We start from the raw sequence: 24,468 nt of genomic DNA on the forward strand, positions 1-24,468 counted from the left end.
TGTCTGTACATTGTTGCATTCATCTTTTCCACTGACTAAGGCCCTTCTCCGTCATTACTCAGTTTAGAGGGGTGGTCAGTTCTATGAAGAGTCCTGGTGGATCCAAGCTTCTTTCATTTACAGATGATGGAGGCCACTGTGCTCACTGGAATCTTCAAAGTAGGAGAAATGTTTCTGTACCCTTCCCCAGATTTGTGCCTGGAGACAATCCTGTCTCGGAGGTCTACAGACAATTCCTTTGACTTCATGCTTGGTTTGTGCTCTGACATGCACTGTCAACTGTGGGACCTTATATGTAGACAGGTGTGTGTCTTTCCACATCATGCCCAGTCAACTGAATTTACCCCAGGTGGACTCCAATTAAGCTGTAGAAACATCTCACGGATGATCAGTGGAAACAGGAAGCACCTGAGCTCAATTTGAGCTTCATGGTAAAGGATGTCAATACTTATGAACACGATTTCTGAGTTTTTTTTTTTTTTTTATAAATTTGCAAAAATCTAAAAAAAGAAAAGAAAAAAACAACAAAAAACAAACAAACAAACAAAAAAAACAACCTTTTTCACATTGCCATTATGGGGTATTGTGTGTAGAATTGTGAGGGGGGGGAGAAAAGAATTTCATCTATTTTGGAGTAAAGCTGTAACATAACAAAATGTGGAAAAAGTGAAGCGCTGTGAATACTTTCCGGACCGTAAGTAGTTCCGTTTGACCTTCAATTTGGGTCCACAGAGAAACAAATAGGTGAGACCTGTCCATCAAGTGTGACTCAACACATACAAAAGACACATGGTAGATAAGACACATGTGACACATGTCTTATCAGTGTGTGTGTGTGTGTGGGGGGGGGGGTTTGTCTTGTTGATGCAGATTTCTATCCATTAGAGCTGAGCAGCTGGCAGTCCACTGCTATTTATCACCTTGTCGGTTCTAATGCTGTGGTGTGAAACCAAACAGCCCTGACAGAGCTCCCGTTTCTCAGCCATGTAGCTGAATCAATTAGACGTGCAGCAGCTGAAATGACTGACTGGGCTTTTAGTCTTCAGTGTGTTAGGACACTCCAGCTTTTGTATGTGAATTAGTTTTGGATAGACGCAATGATAACGAGAATGTGAAAGGCTGCGGTCACATTTAGACAGCTGTGTGGGCTCTATTACACCCTGCTGCGCTCATGTTTTTAGTTGGTGTAGGTAGTAGATTCTTGCTGCATGGATGTATACTCATACTGGCCTCATCCTGGCACGCTGCTGAAGTGTTTGAGGATATAAAAGTCAAACATCATCATTTTTCTCATTAAATGTTCCATTTTCTGGCTTAATAGTACAAGATGTTCTTAAATGAGCCAGATGCTGCTAGATGACTAATCCAATTCTGGCTCTGTTACACTGTTTTCCTATACATATGAGCGTAGACTAAAATGCTCTGTTCTTGGGGGTGCATGATATGTTCTAAAACTAATATCACGGTATATTTCGCTGTTTCAGACAGTGATGATATTATATTACAGTGTAACTAGTATTATAGAATATGACCCTTTTAATCTTAACTGAGCAAGAGGTTGATATGGATGATCATTTTCAAATCTGCTCCTTCAAAGTTAAAATCTGGATTTAAAAAAAACTTCATGAATCAAATATTTTTATCATGTTATGTTAACAAATCGATGGTTGTGTGTAACTAACAACTGTTCAGGCATAAAGGAGCCTGCAGCTCAGAGGTTTACTGGTTCTTGAAACACAAAAGTTATGTCTTCATGTGAAAATGACTTTACACTTTATTTTTTAACCAGTATTTTGACTCACATGTGGAGCTCAGCCAAAGAGGAAAAGAATGGAGCTTTCACAGCGTCAGCACCGTGGTGCTGACTGGAGCAGCAGATGCACCAAAATTATTACAGATTTTCAAAATTAATATACTGTATTTGCCCGTCAGAGGGCCCAGAGGCACGTTAAATGCCCACCTGAAATTAAAAAACAAAAGAACACATTTAATGAATAAGAAAAGGAGAAAAAATGGACACAATCAGGTGAGTTATTTGTGATGAAAATAGACATTTTATTGAAAGTGCATTCCAATATACAAGATATTGGCCGTGCTTGGGCATCAGCCCACCCCCTCTTCAGGCCGAATTTCACGTGGAGAGCCCTGGGCCCTCTGATGAGCGAACGAGATATATTTCCTATTATTTTTCATTATTTCCGCTGCATTATATTTTATTGGTGTCATTAAAAAAATATAATCTGAACCAGCAGGGGTTCTCTTTTGCCTGATTTCTCAGAATTGAGGGTATTGTGCAATCCGTACAGTATCGTGCGTGCACCAGTGGTGACTAGGACACCGGTGTACCTCCCACCTTGAGTTTCTGTGACAAAGCACTGAATGCTGGTGGACACTGTTGTTGAGCACAACTGATGATGCCTTTCATAAAATCCCTTTCTATGCATTCATAATCTAGAGTCCTGACAATGAATTACAAGGCTTTTTCCGCCTCAAACAATTCACCCGCTGAGATTAGACAGCCACTTTCTGATGAGACTTTAAACATATCTTTAGTTTGTATTTTATAACTACTAAATTTATGGTGTCATTTTATTTTTTTTAATGTTAGTCCTGAATACACTTATCTGTCTCTTTCCTCTGTGTTACTTGTTTTTTTTTGTTGTTGTTGTTGTTGAAATTGTTGTTTGTTGTTCTACTATTACTATTATAGCTATTGTTGTAGGTGTCCTCAACATATTTGGTTTTGATCCCTATTAACTAATTATTAAATAATCTCAAATCTTCATTAAAGTTTTAGAAAAAGCTTTAGATCAACACCATTTGGAATGTAACCTTTTGAAACAGCAACCTTTTCTGCCGGATTTGCCTCTGTAATAACAGGTTTTCATTAAATTGTGGTGTACTTCAGGGCTCAGTTCTTAACCCTCTGCTGTTTCATCGCTATCTAGTGCACCTATTGGCCAAAAAAAAAAAAAAGCATTTAAGAAATATGAGGGTCAGCTGAAAGGTTCCAGTAACAAGCACGATACTCACAAGAATCACATATCTGCTTAAAGCTTGGAATGTTCTCTATCAAGCAGTGTCATTGCTTTTCCATGAAGTCACCTTCCCTTACCACACAATTACACTAATGCTCAAAAGTTTTTGCAGCCAAAAATTTTCTTTCTGTCTCTATATTCAGTTATAACTTATTAATGACAGCCATGCTAGAGATAAGACATGGTATATCCATCACTATATTTATAACCGCATTTCTCGGTGTACTATTGGTTAGTTCATACCTCTTGTTTGTCATGTAGTATGACAGTACCAGCCTGCTCCACCACCTCAAAACACCATGACACTGCAACAAGTTCCTCCGCACAGACATCGTCATGTTGGCAAACGCAGGCAGCTGGTGCATGAACTCCAGGAGTTGCTCTATTTGGCAAAAAAGAGGCAGGTCAGAGAGGGAGTCAGATGGGCAAATTAAAACAAAAATTGACATTTAAGGTGTTTGAGGGATGCTACTGTGTACTGCTGGAAGTTGAATAATCAAAAAAGTGCTTTTCTGCTGTTGTGGTAAATCACTCATTGATTTTGTTAATGACAAAGCAGCTTTTCCAAAATAAGCTGGACTTGTAAATTCTCCACATTTCAAGGAAGCCTGACATACACACATTTATGGACAAAAAGAAACAGAAGTGCTATTTAAAAGCTTTGAAGAGCAGACATTTGACTGTATATGTATCGGTATTGATACCATATTTCCTTTCACTGCAAAGTTTAACTTAATTAAAAAAATTTTTTGGCTCCAACCCAGTGGCAACCTTTGCTGTTGAAAAATGAAACCATTGTAGAAGTGCTCAACAGTATGAGCTACATTAGGCCATAGAATTATGAATAATCAGAAGTGTGGTCATTTTGAGTGGCAGGCGTGGACAGTCATTACTTTGGCTTCTGCTAGCAGCTGCCCACTCGCTTTGTGCTCCACCATGGTTGTTCTTTCTGAGCATTTTATTCACAATAAAAGAGATGACATGGCTTGGTGTGCAGTAAATTGGACTACTTAACTTTAATTAGTTTAAGTTAGTGTCATAATTAGCAGATATCAATAGCAAGTATTGACAGCTTAGGGATGATGCCAATTCACCAATCAGTTTGTAATACCCACATCTAAGTTGCCTGTTACAAGATCCAGTCAGTAAAAAAAGTAAGTTCCTTTGTCTTCCTCCCTTGTTTCAGTCTAAGGTGAATCAAAGCCACCGGCAGCACGGTGGCTTAGTGGTTAGCACTGTTGCCTCACAGGAAGATGGGACTGATTCCCACCTGTGGCCTTTGTGTGTGAAGTTTGCATGTTCCCACCGTGTTTGTGTGGGTTTCCTCCAAGTGCTCTGGTTTCCTCCCACATTTAAAGACATGCAGGTTAGGTGAATTGGAAACTTTATAACTGCCCAGGTCTCCCTTGCAAAATAGGTCTCAATCTCAATGGGACTAACCTGGTTAAATAAAGGTCAAATTAAATGATGGTTTTGCAATGGTGTGTAGACATTACTGGTAGGGGTTTTGTAAGAAGTGTTTTTGTACAATTTCTGGTGTGTGGTGAGTGAATGATATATGGTGTCTATAAAGCTATACATCAAGGGCATTATGGTCAAACCAAAAAAACTTTCTTAAAATTAAGTTAAAGCAAACAGAAGTGTATAGACAAAAATGACTTCTGTAAAAGCCAAAGAGAGGTAGACTGACCAATGTCATCATCATTGCGGTCGGCAGGATCTTTTTCCAGACACTCTCGGACCAAGTCTCTGCCCAAAAGAGTGTCTGAAGCTCTCTCCAAGTCCTCATCTTCTTCCTCCTCTTCTTCACTGTCCACTGCAGCTTCTGGAAGTCCAGACAGATCCACATCTCCAAGCTCGCTCTCTGTGGCCTGGAGCAAAGGTGGTGGAACAGGCACAAAAGAGTTGTTAATAGTACAAGGAAAAATTAGGTTGACAGAAAAGCCTCTGTGACATTTAAATTGACACAAAAGTTGTGAATAACTACATCTGTGTTTCCGCAACATATATCCACTTCAATATGGATTTGATTTGACTTATGTTTTTGAACACAAGTCACCATAAACTGACTGCATGAAGCTCCAAAAAAAAAACAAAAAACATAAAAAACTGCAACCGAAACATCTGTGTCATTGCATTTGGTGTGGGAGAGGAGTACAGTCATCCCAACGTGACGATGTTAAGAATGCATCTCTCGCTGGAAAGCTGTCTTTACTACTACCTGAAGACAATTTATCTTAAAATATTTGGAATTCTCAAACTAATAGGAGATACTGTCTACCCAAGCATAGTAGAAATCGGGAGGTGTCAATACTTTTTCACCACACTGTAGTCCACTGTATCCTCAAGCAGGATTAGAAATATTTTATAATTAACTGATGGCAGTAAAATTTAATATCAATAGGCCTATTCAATCTACCCCTTTATTCTATGACAGCCACTTTTCTTTTTTTGCAGAACCTCTCTGCACAGAATAACCTTGAAACACCCATGAATCTGTGAGTTTGATCAAAATCCTGGCATTAAATCCCAAGAGACAAATATTTAAATTGGCCAGAAATAATTCAGAACTTCTCATCTTTTGTCAGTGTTGTGCAGACAGATTCTTGGCAGGATACAACTCTGGGAGGGCATAAGCACTTTCAGGTCAGCTGGGGACTGAAACATCAAGCCGAAGGTGAGAAGATCAGATCTTTGATGGTATTGACAGACTGGAAGGCCATTTCTGTTGGCCTTTTCAAGTAAACTTAAAAAATAAAAACTGCCCACTACATCAGCCCAGCTTTAATGCCGCCATTACTCAAATTACACCAAAATTATTAAGGTCTGACGTGTGAAGAATACTCTGTTTCCTTGTGTACATTGTTCACATCATGTAGAAGTAGATGTTGAAACTATTTTATTAATTCTCATTTACAACACTAAAACAGATGTTAACCATTGTTGACAGTATGTGTTACTCATTGCAGCTGGTGGGGAAGAGTTTGCAGACTGCAGTATAAACTAGATGTCGATCTCCTTCATTAACATCCACAATCCAATCCAGCTACTGGGCTCTGTGGAGATTCTGGTACCTGGCCAAAAAGGCATTATAGGTTTCTCAGAGGCACTGTGATTAGTGACAGCCTTCCCAAGTTAACCACACAGGTCAACTTTATTTTCAATGACAGATCGGTAACTACGGTGACAACTCTTCAAACACACCAGCAGTTCAGGTCTGATTTGCACTGTGTCCAGTGTATCTGAAATGGTTTATTTTAAGAACAAAACATGACCAAGAAATTATCATTGGTGATCCCCCCTGCAGAATCACATCATAATGACTTACTGCAAAAAACATTTTTTTCTCTCTACCAAAAGCATGAATATAATAAAAGAACTTGTGTCAACTTGGAGAACATTCCTTTATCTTGTTAGTGACATTCTTGTCTCTGGGTCCTCAGTCTCTAAGACTGAGAGACACCTGGGAGGAATGTATGACGTTATGAAGTCAATGGACAGAGGCATTTGGTGACGCAAGTATCTTTGCAGGAGAAGAACAAAGGTCCAAGTCTTTTGGGTCTTGGTGCTTCCCGTCTACACCACGTGTTGGAACTCTTGGTATGCTACCAAATGACCGAAGGTGACAACTGGATGTATCTGGTACCAGTTCTCTTCTGAGGATCCTTGTGTACTGCTGGAATGACTTTGTGACAGAAGAGAAATTACATAAAGAGACTATGATAAGGAGCATCAGTCCGCATGATGAAGAATGTGAGTTATGACATTCTGGCCATGTGGCACATTTCACAGGGCATGATCCACCCAATAGAACCCTGAATACAATGATGCACCTGCCAAGGGGATGATGACATTCCGCCTGGCTGCAGCAGATAGATGGTTACTTTAGAGAACTGGGGATAGACCCTTTGTCTGCCTGGGTGATTGCTGTCCAGGTGTGGTGGATGGAGCATGTCATGGCCCCAGGACATATTTCCAGACCTTATTTGACTGAATATCTAACAACACTACAAACAAGCATCTCAACAATAACCTCACCCATTTGTCCTGCTGTGCAACATATGTTATGATTTTTTTTCTTATTAGAAAACATGCCAGAGGAGCATTTACAGAACATTAAGAGAAACATTATTTTGTAAGATACTGCGACATTGAAAACTACGCCTCAATCCAAACTCTGCCACAAAAGGAGTTTTAATACAATGGGTAAAGGACTGCTGTAAAACAACAACTTGCTATAGCTGTATATTCTTTTCCTCTCAGGTTGTGCCTGTGACTATGGATGTTGTGCTTTGGAGAGCAGGCGCCATTAATTCAGACTGCAGGATATGCCCGTTTTCTCAGGTTCCCCTCCACTCTGATCACATTTGAACCAGGACCATGTAGCTTTAAGACAAAGGATTTATAATGTGATCTGGGATAGAGCAGCATTGTGCACAGCTTTCAAAGCATCAAGAAAAAGAACAAAATGAAGTAAGAATGCTCAGGGCTTCAGGATACATCTGAAAGAGGAGGGGATAGATAATCATAATACACTGTGTGGAAGAGCTGGAGGATTACAGAAGGATAGAACAACAGTGAAGGATGGAAAAGACAGGAACGGTACAATGGAAGGACATTGGGTATGAAAGCAGAGGAAAAATACAGCTCAATGGGCAGTGGGATTGGGAAGAAGGGAACAAGTAGACGACACACTGAGCAAAAATATCTGTTCCACTGACAAATAAGGACCAAGGCCACCAGGAGGGCGAGCTCAGTAAACAACACAGACTCGTATCTGAATAAAAGTGATGGGACCAGATCTGTGTCATCAATGTCTAATGTCAGGATGAAAATTTCACAACTCTGTTAGCAATAGCACCCTCCTTATCTAAGAAGAATAAAGGCTGAGAAGAGAGGAGAGAATGTCAGAATTTTATACAACAAACTGAAGAAATACAAGGGAACATTTCATATTTATACTATACATTGATCAACCATAACATTGAGACCCATGACAGGTGAAGTAAATCTTGTTACAATGGCACCTGTCAATGCATATTAGGCAGCAAGTTAACATTTTGTTATTGAAGTTGATGCAATGGAAGCAGTAAAAATGGGGCTACATTAAGATTTGTGTGACTTTGACAAGCACCAAAATGTGATGGCGAGATGATTGTGCCAGGGCATCTCCAAAACTGCAGCTCTTGTGAGATGTTCCAAGGAAGGCAAAGTGGTGAACTGGTCACAGGGTCACGTGGGATGTGCTGGACAAACAAGTCCAATCCACGGAGTCTCCACCTCTCAACCTACAGGAATTAAAGGATCTGATGCTAAAGTCTTGGCACCAGATATTACAGCACACATTCAGAGGTCTAATGGAGTCCATGCCTCAATGGGTCAGGACTATTTTGTTGGCAAAGGAAAGCAACCTACACAATAATGAGACAGGTGGTCAAACTTTTATGGCTGATCAGCATATACATTTCAGCCTATGCTGACTAGTCAGATGTCTGTGTTTGATGATTAATGGACACAGTCATGGACAAACCCACTGGACTATTACTGTCAAACAGAGTAGTTTGTGTTACTCCCAGTTTTCGACAAATAACTGGGAAACTGTTTGGTTTATTTTAAGCCATACTCTTGGATAAGTATTCTATGAACTTATTTATTTATTTAAGAAATATTGAGGATGCTAATGCTAATTTTAACTATATTGTGGATAGCTTCAGGGATGATCAAACTGATGGCATCTGAAGTCATTCCTGCTGTTGGAGCCAATGCCAGTGGAATAATGGCTGGCTTTTTTTTTTCCTCCTGACTTTACAACAATACAACAAAAGATGTTGTGCATACAATATTAAGTCATGATTGATAAAATAGAGTCTACAATTTAGAATAGCAAGTATGTTAGATGATGTTAATGGAGAAACAAAAACTATCTGAATTTTCCTGATGGCTAGCTCAAAACAGGAGTTGGGGGGGGGGGGGGGGGGGGGGCTTCTGGGATGATGTCACCCTGAGAGAATCGAAACTTAAGAGCAGAGGGAATTTTTTGCTTACTTGCAGGTCCGTCATTTTATTGGTGTAAACTTTGATGCCATCCACGGGACAATGCAGTTGGGCCCCATTGAGAAAATTATTATGGATTTTAATACAATGAAAAGTTTCATCAAACAATTTTATTCAAGGTTACAAGATTATAATCAACATAACACTGAAAATAATAATAATAATAATAATACATTTTATTTGTATTGCACCTTACATTTCAAAGAAATTTCAAAGTGCTACAGCAAGGATTTAAAAACAGAATTAAAACAGATTTCAAAAACAGATTTTGTAGAAACCATTTCAAACGATAAGATATCTAAAAGGCCTTTTGAAATAACAATGTCTTTAGGCCTTTTTTAAAGGCCTCCACACTTTGTGGGGCCCTCGGGGTCTCTGGGAGGGAGTTCCAGAGCCGAGGGGCCACTGCCTGGAAGGCCCTGTCTCCCATGGTGGAGAGTCTGGTCCTGGGTTGGTGAAGGCAGTATGAGAAGGTGGTGGAGCGGAGAGATCTTGAGGTGGTGTGTGGGGTGAGGAGTTCACTGAGGTAGGCAGGGGCGGTTCCGTGCATGCACTGATAAGTCAGGAAGCAGAGTTTGTACTCTATTCTGTATTTGATGGGCAGCCAGTGGAGGGATCTGAGGACAGGGGTGATGTGGTCAAACTTGCGCCTCCTCGTCAGGACCCGGGCAGCACAGTTCTGGATGTGCTGCAGCTTTTGCAGGTTTTTACCAGGGGTCCCAACGAGGAGGGCATTGCAATAGTCCAACCTGGAGGAGACAAAAGCATGGACCAACCTCTCAGCATCCAGTTGGGAAAGGGAGGGGCGGAGTTTGGCTATGTTTTTGAGGTGATGGAAGGAGACTTTGCATAGGTGGCGGATGTGGGTGTCAAAGGTGAGATGTGGGTGAAATATGACTCCAAGGTTGGTGACGGAGGTGGACAGGGGAATGTTGTGGCAGAGAATGGGAATACTGGTGAGGGAGGAGGACTGGGTTTGATGTGGGCTACCGATGAGGATGGCTTGAGTTTTGTCAGTGTTTAGTTTAAGAAAGTTAACAGTCATCCATGCCTCTTTCTCCTCCAGGCAAGCCTGAAAGGCAGACGGCAGAGCTGAAGGGAGTGTGGAGTCCATTTTGATGTATAACTGTGTGTCATCTGCGTAGCAATGAAATGAAATCTTGTGTTTATGGATGATTTGAAAAATGATCAAAAGTTGGGAAGAAGATCGCCAATGTCATTATGAGGAGCATGGTTGGAAAGACTGTATTTGGTCTGCCCACTCATTATTCCTCAATAACAAATTTAAAGAAATTCAATTTAAGATTTTACATAGACAACACAGAGCACCAGTCTTTTTGAATAAGATCGACTCAAGAAGATCACCTTTGTGTCTTAAATGCAAGACAAGTGATGGGACGATCTGCACTGCATCTGGACCTGGCCAAAGATTTCCAAATTCTGGTTTCGTATAATTAAGGAAATAAGCTGTATTTTGAAAAGTAAAATTTGTAAAGATCTGGGTCAGTTCATGTTGGGGCTTCCACCCCTAAACAAACTTCAGGATAAAAATAAATCTAAATTGTTAAGTAAATTATTATTCATGGTACGAAAATGTGTACTATTCAATTGGATAAATGAGAAACCACCAACTGTCACGCAGTGGTATAAAGAAATTTTCAGAGTTCTACCCATGGAAAGACAGTGCAAAATTAAAAGGCAGTGATTAAGTCTTTCTTGACATATGGAGACCCCTGCTTGAATACCTACCTGAAGATCTGAGTGGCGTTATAGAGAGAGGTGCAGGCTTGCTGCAGTGGCGTGCCTTAAATTTGCCCCAATCAGTGTGTGACGAGATGATGTATACGTGTGTGCAATGTGGAAAGTGCTTTGTGCTCAGACTGCTCTTTTCTGCTGTTTTTGTACCTTATATTTAACTGTTAAAATCTAATAAAATATGTTTAAAAAAATAAAATAGGAGTTCACTTTTTTACAACTCCAATTAGTAAAAATGTTAGCAATCAAACCTCTGGTGCATGGTGGTTGCATTCAACTGTGACATTTGCTTCATTTATGAGAAATCCTTTAGTTGAAAAATTTGTTTAGGGAGGACTAAAAGCGGAGGAATGGTGTAGCTTTTCCTGGTGTTACTTAAAAAAACAGTAACAAATAAGGTTCTTAAAGTCCCAGCACCTCCTCCACAGTTGACTTGTTTGTACTTTGTGGGACAGCTGCAACAGAAGAGGATGGCTTGGCAAATAAAAGGCTAACTGTATAATCGGCCACTTCAAAAACTTTACTTATATTTAGTGCATCGAATGTGCGTACGTTTAGCATTGCACTGAAGTGGCCAGTACAACTGGGCATTTCTAATGACGTTTTCGCCTGCTCACACTTTTTCTTGCCTAGTACAATAGCATTAATTGGCCAGTTAACTTCTGTCGGCTAACGTGGTAATTGTGCTATAAATAAATAATGTGCTGATTAAATTCATCTTTGTGTCATGTGAAATTATGACACCCCGCCCAACTTCTGAAAATAGAGCCTAGGCTGTAATTAGATGTAATTCTCATTTAAGTCATAAAAATTTCAAAGGGACTACATGTTGAAAAGGCAGGATCATGATACTAGAAATTAAAACACTGTAGCATTATGTGAAGAACAGGTAAGGTTATAAAGTAATATCAAAAAGGTTACAGGATTTATTTTGACTTTCCACGTTAAGACGAGAGATTAGGAGGGACAGGGGTTGAAAAAATAAAATGAAATGACAGGCTTGTCATGTACCCTTTAAAGGATTATTGATTCAAGAGCCATATAAATGCTCTATGCTCAAGAGAGCATTTAATTCCAAAGCACAGTGAGTGGCTCAGTGCTCTGAAATGTCAAACAGGGGGCGCAGGGGCATTCAAACAAGTGTAGAAAATTTAAGATGAAGACCTGCTGGCCTGGTAATAATGCTTCACAATATGCATTCAACATTTAACACACTTTAGGCATTTAACCAATAGAATTGTAATGAATATTACACTCAAAGATTGCTTTAAAAAGATAATGTCTGCAAAACACACTAAGGTCAGCGCTACAACATATTAAAAAAATAAATCATGTGATTCTTTCTTTTTCATGACCTTCTTCATGTCAGTTGCTCACTTTCCCCGTCATGCTTCATTGCACACTGTCACAAAGCTCTGCAAAAAACCAAAACAAACCAAACCTGTTACTACATGAGCAATATAAGTAAGTCCCTTCAGCTGCTCCCTTGTTTTTCACTTGGGGTTGCCACAGCAGATCCAAGTTTGACCTGTATGCTGATTTGGCACAAGTTTTACACCGGATGTCCTACCTGACGCAACTCCACATTACATGGAGAAATGTGGCAGGTGTGGGGTTTGAACCGGGAACCTCCGTCAATGAAACCAAGCACACTATCCACTTGGCCATCACCCCTGCCTCTGCACAAGCATTATTATGACTGCACGAACAACATTAAGGCTCCTATATATCAGTGATACAGGTGCAAGCCTAAGGTTAGGTTTATTTCCTGCCTGTGACCTTTTCTTCAACAGCAGGAAGTGGAAGATGGATCACCAAGATGTACCACTGAAGCACAGTAATTAACCAGATGACAGCGAGGAGGGGCAATAGATAGTCAACAGATACCAGGGACAGACACAGCTACAGACAGAAAGCTCACACTGGAAAAAATGCACCAATCACTAAAAGTCACTAACAGAGTAGTGACAGTGGTGGAAAGGTTACACAAGACTTGCCCTCTTGATTTGACAGCATTCACATTACTTTTGTTTCAATGTTATGACGTTCAGAGAAAGAAAAGACAACCCTCGCTTTTTGTGAATCAAACACTCATTTGTTAAGTGCAGTGTTGCACTCCTGCAGGAGTGTGGGTCAGGTGCTGGTGGTACAGGTAACGTAGGTTTGGTGGCAGGGATGCCATTATCTTCTAGGTCACATCTTCTACCTTTACTTAAAGATGGTGGAGTTCCACCATTTCTAGGCCATGGTCTTATAAACAAACTAAAAACTAATTTTGAAAACAGAGTATTGCGGCTGACCTATCAAAATATACTTGTTTCTAATTTCAAAACAAACATATTAAGGTAATTCAGTCACACGGGGTGCACAACCAGTGCATTTTGAGTACTGATTCCAAGCCCAGGTAAATAAGTAGGAAATAAGTCTCAGGAAGCGTAAATTTTGCTAAACCAAACATGCTGATCATAAATAATATTTCCATATCAGATCGGCCAAGACCTGGGTAACAACAACTGCCAGTGGTACTGGTGTTCAGCAGAGTGTCAGTAGAAGATGTGCTACTGTTCGGTGAAGAAGAGGTGCAGAGCATTCCAGAGAAAACTATGGAATACGAAAGTTAGAAGTGTGGAAGTGAGAGGTAGAAGTTTGACACTGTGGAGAAAGGTAGACACACGTGTACAAGAGAAAGTGGAAGGGAAGTAAGGCTATGAGCACTGGAGGTGGGTTCCAACTGTTGTATAAATGTGTGGATGGGAGGAGAAACAATGCTGGTTCATTTTAAAAGAAGAGTATACGACGTCTGTCAATAAAGCAACGGTCCTTTTTATTTTTTTCAAAAACTATATGGATTTCATTCATATGTTTTTACGTCAGACATGCTTGAACCCTCGTGCGCATGCGTGAGTTTTTCCACGCCTGTCGGTGACGTCATTCGCCTGTGAGCACTCCTTGTGGGAGGAGTCGTCCAGCCCCTCGTCGGAATTCCTTTGTCTGAGAAGTTGCTGAGAGACTGGCGCTTTGTTTGATCAAAATTTTTTCTAAACCTGTGAGACACATCGAAGTGGACACGGTTTGAAAAATTAAGCTGGTTTTCAGTGAAAATTTTAACGGCTGATGAGAGATTTTGAGGTGATTCTGTCGCTTTAAGGACTTCCCACGGTGCGTGACGTCGCTCAGCGCTCTCAGCCGCCGTCGTCAGCCTGTTCAAGCTGAAAACCTCCACATTTCAGGCTCTATTGATCCAGGACGTCGTGAGAGAACAGAGAAGTTTCAGAAGAAGTCGGTTTCAGCATTTTATCCGGATATTCCACTGTTAAAGGAGACTTTTTTAATGAAAGACGTGCAGACGGGTCCGCGCGTCAGGACGCAGCCGACGCGGTGCGGCGGCACAGGAAAAACACCTCCGTGTTGATAACCATTTGTAAAATCCAGGCGGCTTTTGATGGCTTTCAGTGGAGTGAGTATATGAGAAATTGTTTAACAGCAGGACATGTTCCAACTTGTCCTTAAGGCTTTCAACAGAGGTGTTTTTCCTGTGGCGGAGCGTCACGTCGGCTGCGTCCCGACGCGCGGACCCGTCCGCACGTCTTTCATTCAAAAAATCTCCTTTAACAGTGGAATATCCGGATAAAATGCTGAAACCGACTTCTTCTGAAACTTCTCTGTTCTCTCACGACGTCCTGGATCAATAGAGCCTGAAATGTGGAGGTTTTCAGCTTGAACAGGCTGACGACGGCGGCTGAGAGCGCTGAGCGACGTCACGCACCGTGGGAAGTCCTTAAAGCGACAGAATCACCTCAAAATCTTTCATCAGCCGTTAAAATTTTCACTGAAAACCAGCTTAATTTTTCGAACCGTGTCCACTTCGATGTGTCTCACAGGTTTAGAAAAAATTTTGATCAAACAACGCGCCAGTCTCTCAGCAACTTCTCAGACAAAGGAATTCCGACGAGGGGCTGGACGACTCCTCCCACAAGGAGTGCTCACAGGCGAATGACGTCACCGACAGGCGTGGAAAAACTCACGCATGCGCACGAGGGTTCAAGCGTGTCTGACATAAAAACATATGAATGAAATCCATATAGTTTTTGAAAAAAATAAAAAGGACCGTTACTTTATTGACAGCCCTCGTATTAAGGGGTTGTTGGGGATTGACTGAGTGTCTGACAGGGGGGTGGGTGTGAAGTTGAAAACTGAAGGGGTAATGATGAATATCATCAGTGCATATGGCCCACAGGGAGGTTGTGAGATACAGGAGAAAAAATTTCTGGTTTGAGTTAAGTGAGGTGATTGAGAGTGTACCCAAGAAAGAAAGTGGTTTTTGAAGCAGGCGTCAATGGGCATGTTAGCAAAGGAAACAGGGGTGACAATGAAGCGATGGGTTGATACGGAAAACGCTGTGTTTAAAACCTATTTTAAGGATAAGGAGCACATGTCAGTGGAAGAAGGTGCACACAAGTCGTGGCAGGGGAGAGTGGAGCTAGAAGGCATCACACAGTCATTGGTAGGATTTATTTGGAAGTGAAGAAGTGGAACACAGTGAAAGCTGAACTAAGGGTCAGATGTTGGAAGCTTTAGGAGGTAGACTCCTGAAACGAGGTTAGACAGGGCGGAAGAAAAAAAAGGAGTTGGTAGTGTAACGAGAAACTATAAGAATGTATAAGATGTAAGAGGTTGGCAAAAAAAGAACAGTAATAGCTAGCAACATGAAGAAAGTAGGAGCACCAATATAAGGTGAAGAGAGATATGGCAAAGGATAAGGAAAAGGCATATTTCAAGCTGTGCATGAAGTTGAACACTAAGGAAGGATAAACAAACATGAGGGACAGAAGACAAAGGGACTGAGCTGGAAAAGATGTGCTGCAGGATACGGTGATAAAGGATAACGAAGAAAATGTCCTAACAAGCAATGCGAGTGTGTTGAGAAGGTGGCACTTTAAAGAGTTGATGGAAAAAACAAATGTGGAGAGAGTTACTGAGAAAGCATAACGGATGAATAATAGTGTGGATGAAGTAAGGACAGCAACAAAGAAGATGAAGACCGGAAAGCCAGTTGGTCCAGATGACATACGAGTGGAGCATGGATATGTTTAGGACAGATGGCAGTGGAGCATAAATAGTGGTACGCTACACATGTGGAATTTCAACAATTTGTAACCAAACAAAAGTGTGATAAAAGCCAAACTTTTATCACACCCAAATCAGTTAATTAACATATATGGAATTAATCACAAATGAAATCTGAACAGCTACTTTTGCTATTAACTGTGGCAGGACATAAGGATTATATTGTCCATTTTTGGAACCTTACAACCAGACGTTATCAGGCAAGTGTTTATGCTACACACATCTGTTTTTACATTTTTTTAAGTAACATAACTGACTTATAAAAAAAAAAGATTTTATCAAATAAATTTGTATTTAATAAAATTGATTACACTTTCCAAGAGAGGTTAGTTTTCACAAACAGTATTCACTATTAAATACGGATTTGGAGTTGTGTTGATTTAAAAAAAATAAAGTAAATCATGAAAGCAAAAACTTAGCCCCCACCTGGTAAATATCTGATAGGCTGCTACTCCCCGAGTCGCTGGCAATGCTGCATCCTGACTGGCTGGGAGCCATGTGCATCACTTGATGATGGGTGTGGTCTGTGACATGCATCTTATTGAGGTCAGCAGGAAGCTGTTCAGACAAAGTTGAGGGAGAGACAGAAACAGGATATACGTTCAGAAGAAAACATACTTTGCATGCATACGAACACAAACACAGAGCACACAAAGCCGTTTCATCTGCAAGAATGAAAAAAAATTGTTTGCCAAACGTGAAAGGTTACAATCAAAGATAATTTAAGTATTTTGAAAAGATGTTTACATTTAAAAGATCTATAAATTCTCAGCATGGTTGGTATGATATTTTGGATGGAAGGTGGCTGTCAGGACGGAGGGCATTTTCATATTACTGAGGTGACTGCTTGACAGGCCTTTTTTCCTCCTAAAGGCAGCAGTATGTGCCTGGTGACAAGAAGCAGGTTTCTCATTTAACAGCAACTTGAAATGTAAAGAAATAAAATGTCAAGCTCCTCCCATTTAATCATTCATATAGTAAGTCCCTTCAGCTTCTCTCTAGTTTTTTTCTACTCAGAGTCACCACAGCAGATCAGAGGTGGATCTGCGTATTCAATTGGCACATTTTATCCCGACTTATGGAGCTAAATCATGGCCAAAAGTTTTGTAATCTGAAAATAAAAAAAGATTGAAAAAATAAATTTTGAAACTGAAAATTCAATGTTTGTTCTTGAATTTTATAATCGTTTAAAAAGTATTATGAAAATAAAAATCAGGGATGAGATTGGCAAATTCGATTTTCAGAGGAAAATAAGCCAGGGTCCAGGGGCCGCAGGCCCCGGCAGGTCCAGGGCATAGCCCTGGCCAGGGGGTCACAGGGACGAAGTCCCCCTGAAGCCAAAGCATTTTTGCTGTTTTAAAACATGTAAATTGCACTAAAATGATATTAAAAACTACTATAAATGCCAGGTGTTCATATCTATAATTCAAACTGTAAACCCTTACTAAGACCATCTACTGTACATGTGTATTTTTGTGACCAAAATATTTTTTCATAACTAGACTTACTTGATTTTCAGCATTCTCCACTTTCAGCATGGCACACTTGTCAACAAACATACATGTAAGGGCGGGAGAAAGGAAAGGGCGGGAGAAACGCATATATAACCTTTGCGCTGATTGCTCATAAGCTTTGTAATAACCAATGAAAACGTGCATAAGTAATAGCTTCAACTGCGCTTCGATACCGTCTCGATTTTTATGATTTGTTAGAGGGAAAACTACCGAATATTGGAAGTTGAGAGACTACACAGTTACCTCCCTTATACTACATGCTCATTGTGCACCTGCTTCATACTGGTCACTGATCAGCACAGCGTTACTTCTGCATTCGTCTGACTGACGGACTGATCGAACTTGCTGCGTCGGCGATAACAAACAAAGACCACTCAGTGTTCTGAATAGACGACAATTTTATTAAACAAAGGTACTCCTGGCATTAATTTTTTTTTTTTTTTGCATTCTTACCCCCCCTAAAATTTTCTCAACGGATTTGCACGTTTCACAAAATCGACCCCCGGGACTGTCAAATCCGCAGAAATCCACGGATCCACGGAAAATCTCATCCCTGAAAAATAAGTGTAAGATATATATTTTTTCAGTTTAAATAATTTTTGATTCAGCTCTGTAATTTTTTGATCAAATCATTTATTTTCATTCATATTTCTTTTTCACTTTCAAATCTTATTTTTTTTCAGTTTCAAACTTTTGGCCCCGTTCTGGCGTGGGAGGACGTGGCTTCGACTGAGAGGGGCGTGGATTGTGAGTGAAGGAGAGCATCAGTCCTCACATGATGTTGCTTTTCAGGAAATGTGGGTACTTTGATAGATAAGACTTAACACGTTCTCTCACTGTATTGTCTGATACCGTAAATAAAGTGTTGCTAAAGATGTCTATACAAGTCATTCTAGACCACTCTTAGTCATTTTTGATGTTTAAACTGGAAAATATGCAAGACTGTAAGTTTAACATCTATACCTAAAAACTGATGTGTCCCCAAATCCCACAAAGACCGTGAATGCAGCACAGCGTCGCTGCATAAAAATGAGGCAGGTCGCTCATTTTACAGGCTGCAGTGAAGTGTGACGAGCTTTTTAAGTGACACAAAGAGAGACCTGGCTCAGCAGATCTGAAGGAAGCTTTAATATGGACAGAACCAAACAGACCGGCTGTAAATCCAAATCCGCACGGAAGAGCGCTCCGGCTACCGGCGGTGTGAAAGAAGCCTTGCCTTTACAGGCCCGGCACTGTGGCACTCTGCCGCTACCAGAATCCACCGAGCTGCTGATCCACAAGCTGCCCTTCCAGTGCCTGGTGAAGAAATCGCTCAGGACTTTAAGACCGACCCATGGAATGACAGTGGCAAAAATGCACTTCCACAAACATTACTCTGGAAACCTACAAAAACCTTGTTCAACATATCAAAAGAGAACTAGGGTCACCGAGTCTTCATCCACAATTACCGCTGGTGGACAAATTCAAATGACCAAAACTGTTCTAAAATGTCACCCCTCTAAATTTAAAACTTTACCAGATTTGAATGGGGCAGAGCCAGGATCAGATAAGATATTCTCCTTTGGCACTTGGAAAATGTAGAGCATTTCTTTTCCTTTGGCAAATCACACAGTACTGAGTGTCCATTCATACCAAATACAGCTGGACATGGAATGCTGCACAAGATAAATTGAAACTTGGAAGCTAGCAGGCATCATGGAACCACAGTGCCACCATGCAATATTAAAAGCCAGAGGTGGGACAACGTCACTGTCAAGTCATTCTCAAGTCATCAATCTGCAACTCTCATGGATACTTAGGATGAAAAAAAAACCCAGCAATCCAAAGTCTTGGTAAATTAAAAGACAGTAACTATTCTCGGCGAAGCCGCAAAACCCAACCGCCAAAGGTGGTCGGAAAAGGGGGTGGGGTGTCTGGGGGTGGGGGGTTTTAAGAATTTAAGTGCCCTGTGGTGCATTTTGGTGCATTATTTGGATTAAATTTGGATTTGAAATAGCTGTGAAATTTCTCTTGTGATCTCATGCAGTATGGCATGTTGTACCATACAGAATATAACAACACAATAGTTTACAAATATAGCTAACTCATGCAAAAAACTTTATTGATTTAGTTTGTTTTTGAGTGGGCTCAAAGACTAGGCAATTAAAATCTCAACATTCAAAGAACTAGTTAACTTCATAATGCTTTCAGACTAGAGACTAGATAATTGCTTTCAGACTAGATAAACATACATAACAACATAATACTGATGAGATTCTGCTTAGGATCAATTCACTTTTGTATGCCATCACAGATGACATTACCATGTATACACAGTATTATAGTAAATACATATACAGTCAGCCTAGCTCTGAACACTGACATGGCATCTAATCAGTCATTCTATACCTAGAGTCTCACATTGGTCACAGTGGATCAAAGCATTGCTTCAATGGCTCACGCATCAAAGTGTAGTTGCGCTGCAGAAACGGCTGATTACAGAGCCGCTGCAGACCAAACCCTGAATATACGTAAGACTTTATTCGTACGTCCATATGACTGAAACTCAGAAAAATCTGTATAATTTATGGACAATCCGTATAGGTTGACATGTATGGATCTGAGGAAATGAAAATTAATGTTTTGCTAGTTCTTTTAGACGGCGACATTTTGCAAAAAGACAGAAATCCGTCCAAAGACGGCGAATAAGCATCCATGAAGTCTCACAAGTAAGTCTCAAGTCAGCTTGCAAAACAATTGGTGGTCATTATGACTTGAGACTTGACTTGGGACTTAAGACTTGCAGATTCATGAAGTGACTTGCTGGTGACTGTGTCCCACCTCTGTTAAAAGCACCAAGTATTGGTGCACTCCCCTCTTTGCGAAAAGACTCCTTTTGTACTTCATGCCCAACTGTATTCCACAACCCCATGGGGAAATACATGATTGGTGAGTAGTGTTCTAGGAGTTCTATGGTTTATGGTCTATGGTTCAAACTGATAAACTTTATTGTTTTTGTGCAAATATTTGCTCATTATGAAATGGATGACTGCAACAGATTTCAAAAAAGTTGGGACGGGGCAACAAAAGACTGGGAAAGATGATGAATGCTCAAAGAACACCTAATTGGAAACAGGTGTGAAAGGCTCAGCCATTCACAAGCAAAGATGGGGTGAGGATTACCACTTTGTGAACAACTGCATGAAAAAATAGTCCAACAGTTTAAGAACAGTGTTTCTCCATGTTCAATTGCAAGGAATGTAGGAATTCTATCATCAACAGTCCATAATATAATCAGAAGATTCAGAGAATCTGGAGAACTTTCTACATGTAAGCGGCACTGAATGCCCGTGACCTTCAATCTCTCAGGTGGCACTGCATTAAAAACCGACATCATTGTGTAAGGATCTACCGCTGTGGCTCAGGAACACTTCAGAAAACTATTGTCAGTTAACACAGTTCGTCACTACATCTACAAGTGCAAGTTAAAACTCTACCCTGCAAAGTGAAGGACATACATCAACAACATCCAGAAACGCCGCCGCCTTCTCTGGGCCCGATCTCATTTGAAATGGACAGAGGCAAAGTGGAAAAGTGTGCTGTGGTCTGATGAGTCCACATTTCAAATTGTTTTTGGAAATCATGGACGTCGTGTCCTCCGGACAAAAGAGGAAAAAGGCCATCCAAATTGTTACCAGGGCACAGTTCAAAAGCCAGCATCTGGGATGGTATGGGGGTATGTTAGTGCCCATGGCATGGGCAACTTAACATCTATGATAGCACCATCAATGCTAAAAGGTACATCCAGGTTTTGGAGCAACACATGCTACCATCCAAGCAACGTCTTTTTCAGGGACGTTCCTGCTTATTTCAGCAAGACAATGCCAAGCCACATTCTGCACGTGTTACAACAGCATGGTGTCGTAGTAAAAGAGTGCAGATACAGGCCTGCCTGCAGTCCAGACCTGTTGCCCAGTGAAAATGTGTGCCGCATTATGAAGCGCAAAATATGACAATGGAGACCCCGGACTGCTGAACAACTGAAGTCGTACATCAAACAAGAATGGGAAAGAATTCCACCTACAAAGCTTCAACAATTAGTGTCCTCAGTTCCCAAACGCTTATTGAGTGTTGTTAGAAGGAAAGGTGATGTAACACAGTGGTAAACATACCACTGTCCCAGCTTTTTTGAAACGTGTTGCAGGCATCCATTTCAAAAAGAGCAAATATTTGCACAAAAACAATAAAGTTTATCAGTTTGAACATTAAATATCTTGTCTTTGTGGTGTATTCAATTGAATACAGGTTGAAGAGGATTTGCAAATCATTGTATTCTGTTTTATTTACATTTTACACAACGTCCCAACTTCAGTGGAATTGGGGTTGTACAAAAAAGACTACTATGCCCTCGGACAGACACCAATATATTTGTTTAGTATTTCTGACAGCCTCCTTCTGTCATGTATTTTGATGTGTTCAAGAGATAAATGTCAAGGTATTACTTCAAAATGTGCCACTTCAACATTTACACACATTATCTGTTTCTGTTCTTGCTCATAAACACATACTGGTCTCTTGACATTTGTTCAGATCCCTTTTGTGAGAAGTATTAAAAAGAAATCCATTTCTCATTAGGGCGTGCAGCGTAGTGTGTGTTGGTCTTATTAAACTGCAGGCAACACCTAAGTCTAGACTGTTGGTATTATTGACGAACTGATCCACACACGTACATACATTAGTAACCTTGTCTCCCCTTTGTTCTTTGCATTGGGTAAAGACCAACATTCTTCAGAACAAGCTTACAGCATCTGTGTGAACTTTGTGGTGGAACACACGATGACATTACAGGCAAACACGTATTGATTCCTGTGTGAATGCACAGGTACAGTATGAGCCAGTTATAATGATGGTGCTTCCATCCAAACCCACAAAGACTCTTTAATATGGTACACTTAATGAGAAAAACCCCAAACTGACATTTCACTCACACACTCACACATACACGCACGCACACACGCACGCACGCACGCACGCACGCACGCACACACACACACACACCCACACACACACACACACACACACACACACACACACACACCACAATAAATGTTACATAAAAAGGAAGAACTGTGAACCAAATCAGTTTGAGATTACAATAAGTTCTAATGTAAAAAATGCAATTGACCAGAAATCACACCTTACAAATAGTTTCATACCTTGTCTGGAATTTTTCAGTTGAAGCACTTTGGTCTCAAATTTTCAGGGAATAGTAAACATTTGGAATACCGATTGTGTTTGGAGTAAGTTATAATTATGGATTAGTGTTACAGAGAGTGATGACTGTGGTCTGTCACACTGAGTTGTCAGGATTCATGTTTGTGCCACTCTGTTTCAGAAGACAAATGCAATAGTAAGACCCTTTGGCTGCTCCCTTGTTTGCACTCGGGGTCGCCACAGCAAATCCAAGGTGGATCTGCATGTTGAATTGGCACAGATTTTACGCCGGATGCCCTTCCTGACGCAACTCCACATTACATGGAGAAATGTGGCAGGGGTGGGATTTGAACCTGGAACCTTCTGAACGCCTTAACCACTTGGCCACCACCCCTGCTATGTTTGCAAATGTGCCATCCAGGTAAACCAATACTGACACACACTGACAGTGACACCAACATGTTAACAACAAAGATTACACTACCAGCTGTGACTCTGCCAACTGGCATGCTGTAGACTGTACAGTCTTTATAGGCCCTGAAGCCCACTGGTGTTGGTGCTTACCCACACTAATGTAGCACGCTGAACACATTTTGTACGACTCACCCAATTTTCCCTTCCACACTTAATAAATTGTTATTTGTGTAACATAAACACCTTTTAAATGCTGATTAGCAACAACTTCAGTTCATAAAATGACCTTTCCGTAAATAATTATTTTAAAGATGTACATTTTCTCCCATAAATGGTGACCAATACAGCAGTTTTCCCCCTATAATTCATTGTGATCCTCTAATTACTTTACTTTTCCCTTGTATTTCTGTATATATAAAAAGGAATACATTTAAATCTAACCAGGTTAGTCCCATTGAGCTTGAGATCTCTTTTACAAGAGAGACCTGGACAATTTACAAAGTTTCCAATTCACCTAAACCTGCATGCATTGGATGTGGAAGGACGCCGGAGCACCCAGAGAAAACCCACGCAAATGCGGGGGAGTGGGAATCGATCCCATGACCTTCTTTGCTGTGAGGCAACAGTGCTAACCACTAATCCACCAAGCTGCCAAATGCTTCATGAATGCTCATGTATTCGATTTCATCTTATTAATGTAATCTTTATATATATATATATAGTTACCTCCGCCAAGGAGGTTAAGTTTTCGATCGCGTCCATTTGTTTGTTGGTTGGTTGGTTTGTTAGCAGGATTACTCAAAAAATCCTCAACAGATTTCAATGGAATTTTTACCAGGGGTGTATCTTGGCCTAACTTAGAAGTCATTAAATTTTGGTAATGATTGGGAACATGATCCGGATCCAGTAAATTTTTTAAGGATTCTTTATCATTGCAGAATAGGGCTAATTTCAACATTTTTTGCATCTAAATTCATGAAGACAGGTCACAAAGGCTGAACAAAAATTAAGTTACAACCCAACAATAATTTGGCATTTGTTTCTCCTCATTGAATAAACTTGTTATTAGAAAATTTAAAAAAATGCGTAGTTCATGCAGTTTCTCTTTATAAATACATTTGCTGAAGCTCTAAGGGTTTAACCCTCTGGGGCCAGCGCCGTCAGATACGACGGCTGAGACCAGGTTTACTGAATTATAAATAACTTTTTTTTTTGCTGAAAAGTTAACTCCGGACTTTCGAGCCACCTTCCACCATCTTTGTACTCCTCATAGAAGCTGTATGATGACGTGAGCAATGTGAGTGTCCAATCGGAACTGGTTCAACATTACATAGTTTTCCAAAATCCAATCGTAGGGCAGATTCACCTCACGT

At 40.5% G+C, this 24,468-nt stretch overlaps 1 protein-coding gene across 1 annotated transcript in view; it reads right to left on the reverse strand.

Annotated features, from left to right (window-relative positions):
• rapgef6 (Rap guanine nucleotide exchange factor (GEF) 6) overlaps window positions 1–24,468 on the reverse strand; it is a 217,466-nt gene that overhangs the window by 115,413 nt on the left and 77,585 nt on the right. Inside the window, 4 exon segments of the mRNA XM_034177980.1 lie at window positions 3,282–3,338; window positions 3,341–3,420; window positions 4,729–4,909; window positions 16,401–16,532. Coding sequence (XP_034033871.1) covers window positions 3,282–3,338; window positions 3,341–3,420; window positions 4,729–4,909; window positions 16,401–16,532 — 450 coding nt within the window.

This window comes from Thalassophryne amazonica, chromosome 9, assembly GCF_902500255.1.
Source record: "Thalassophryne amazonica chromosome 9, fThaAma1.1, whole genome shotgun sequence".
Lineage (NCBI taxonomy): Eukaryota > Metazoa > Chordata > Actinopteri > Batrachoidiformes > Batrachoididae > Thalassophryne > Thalassophryne amazonica.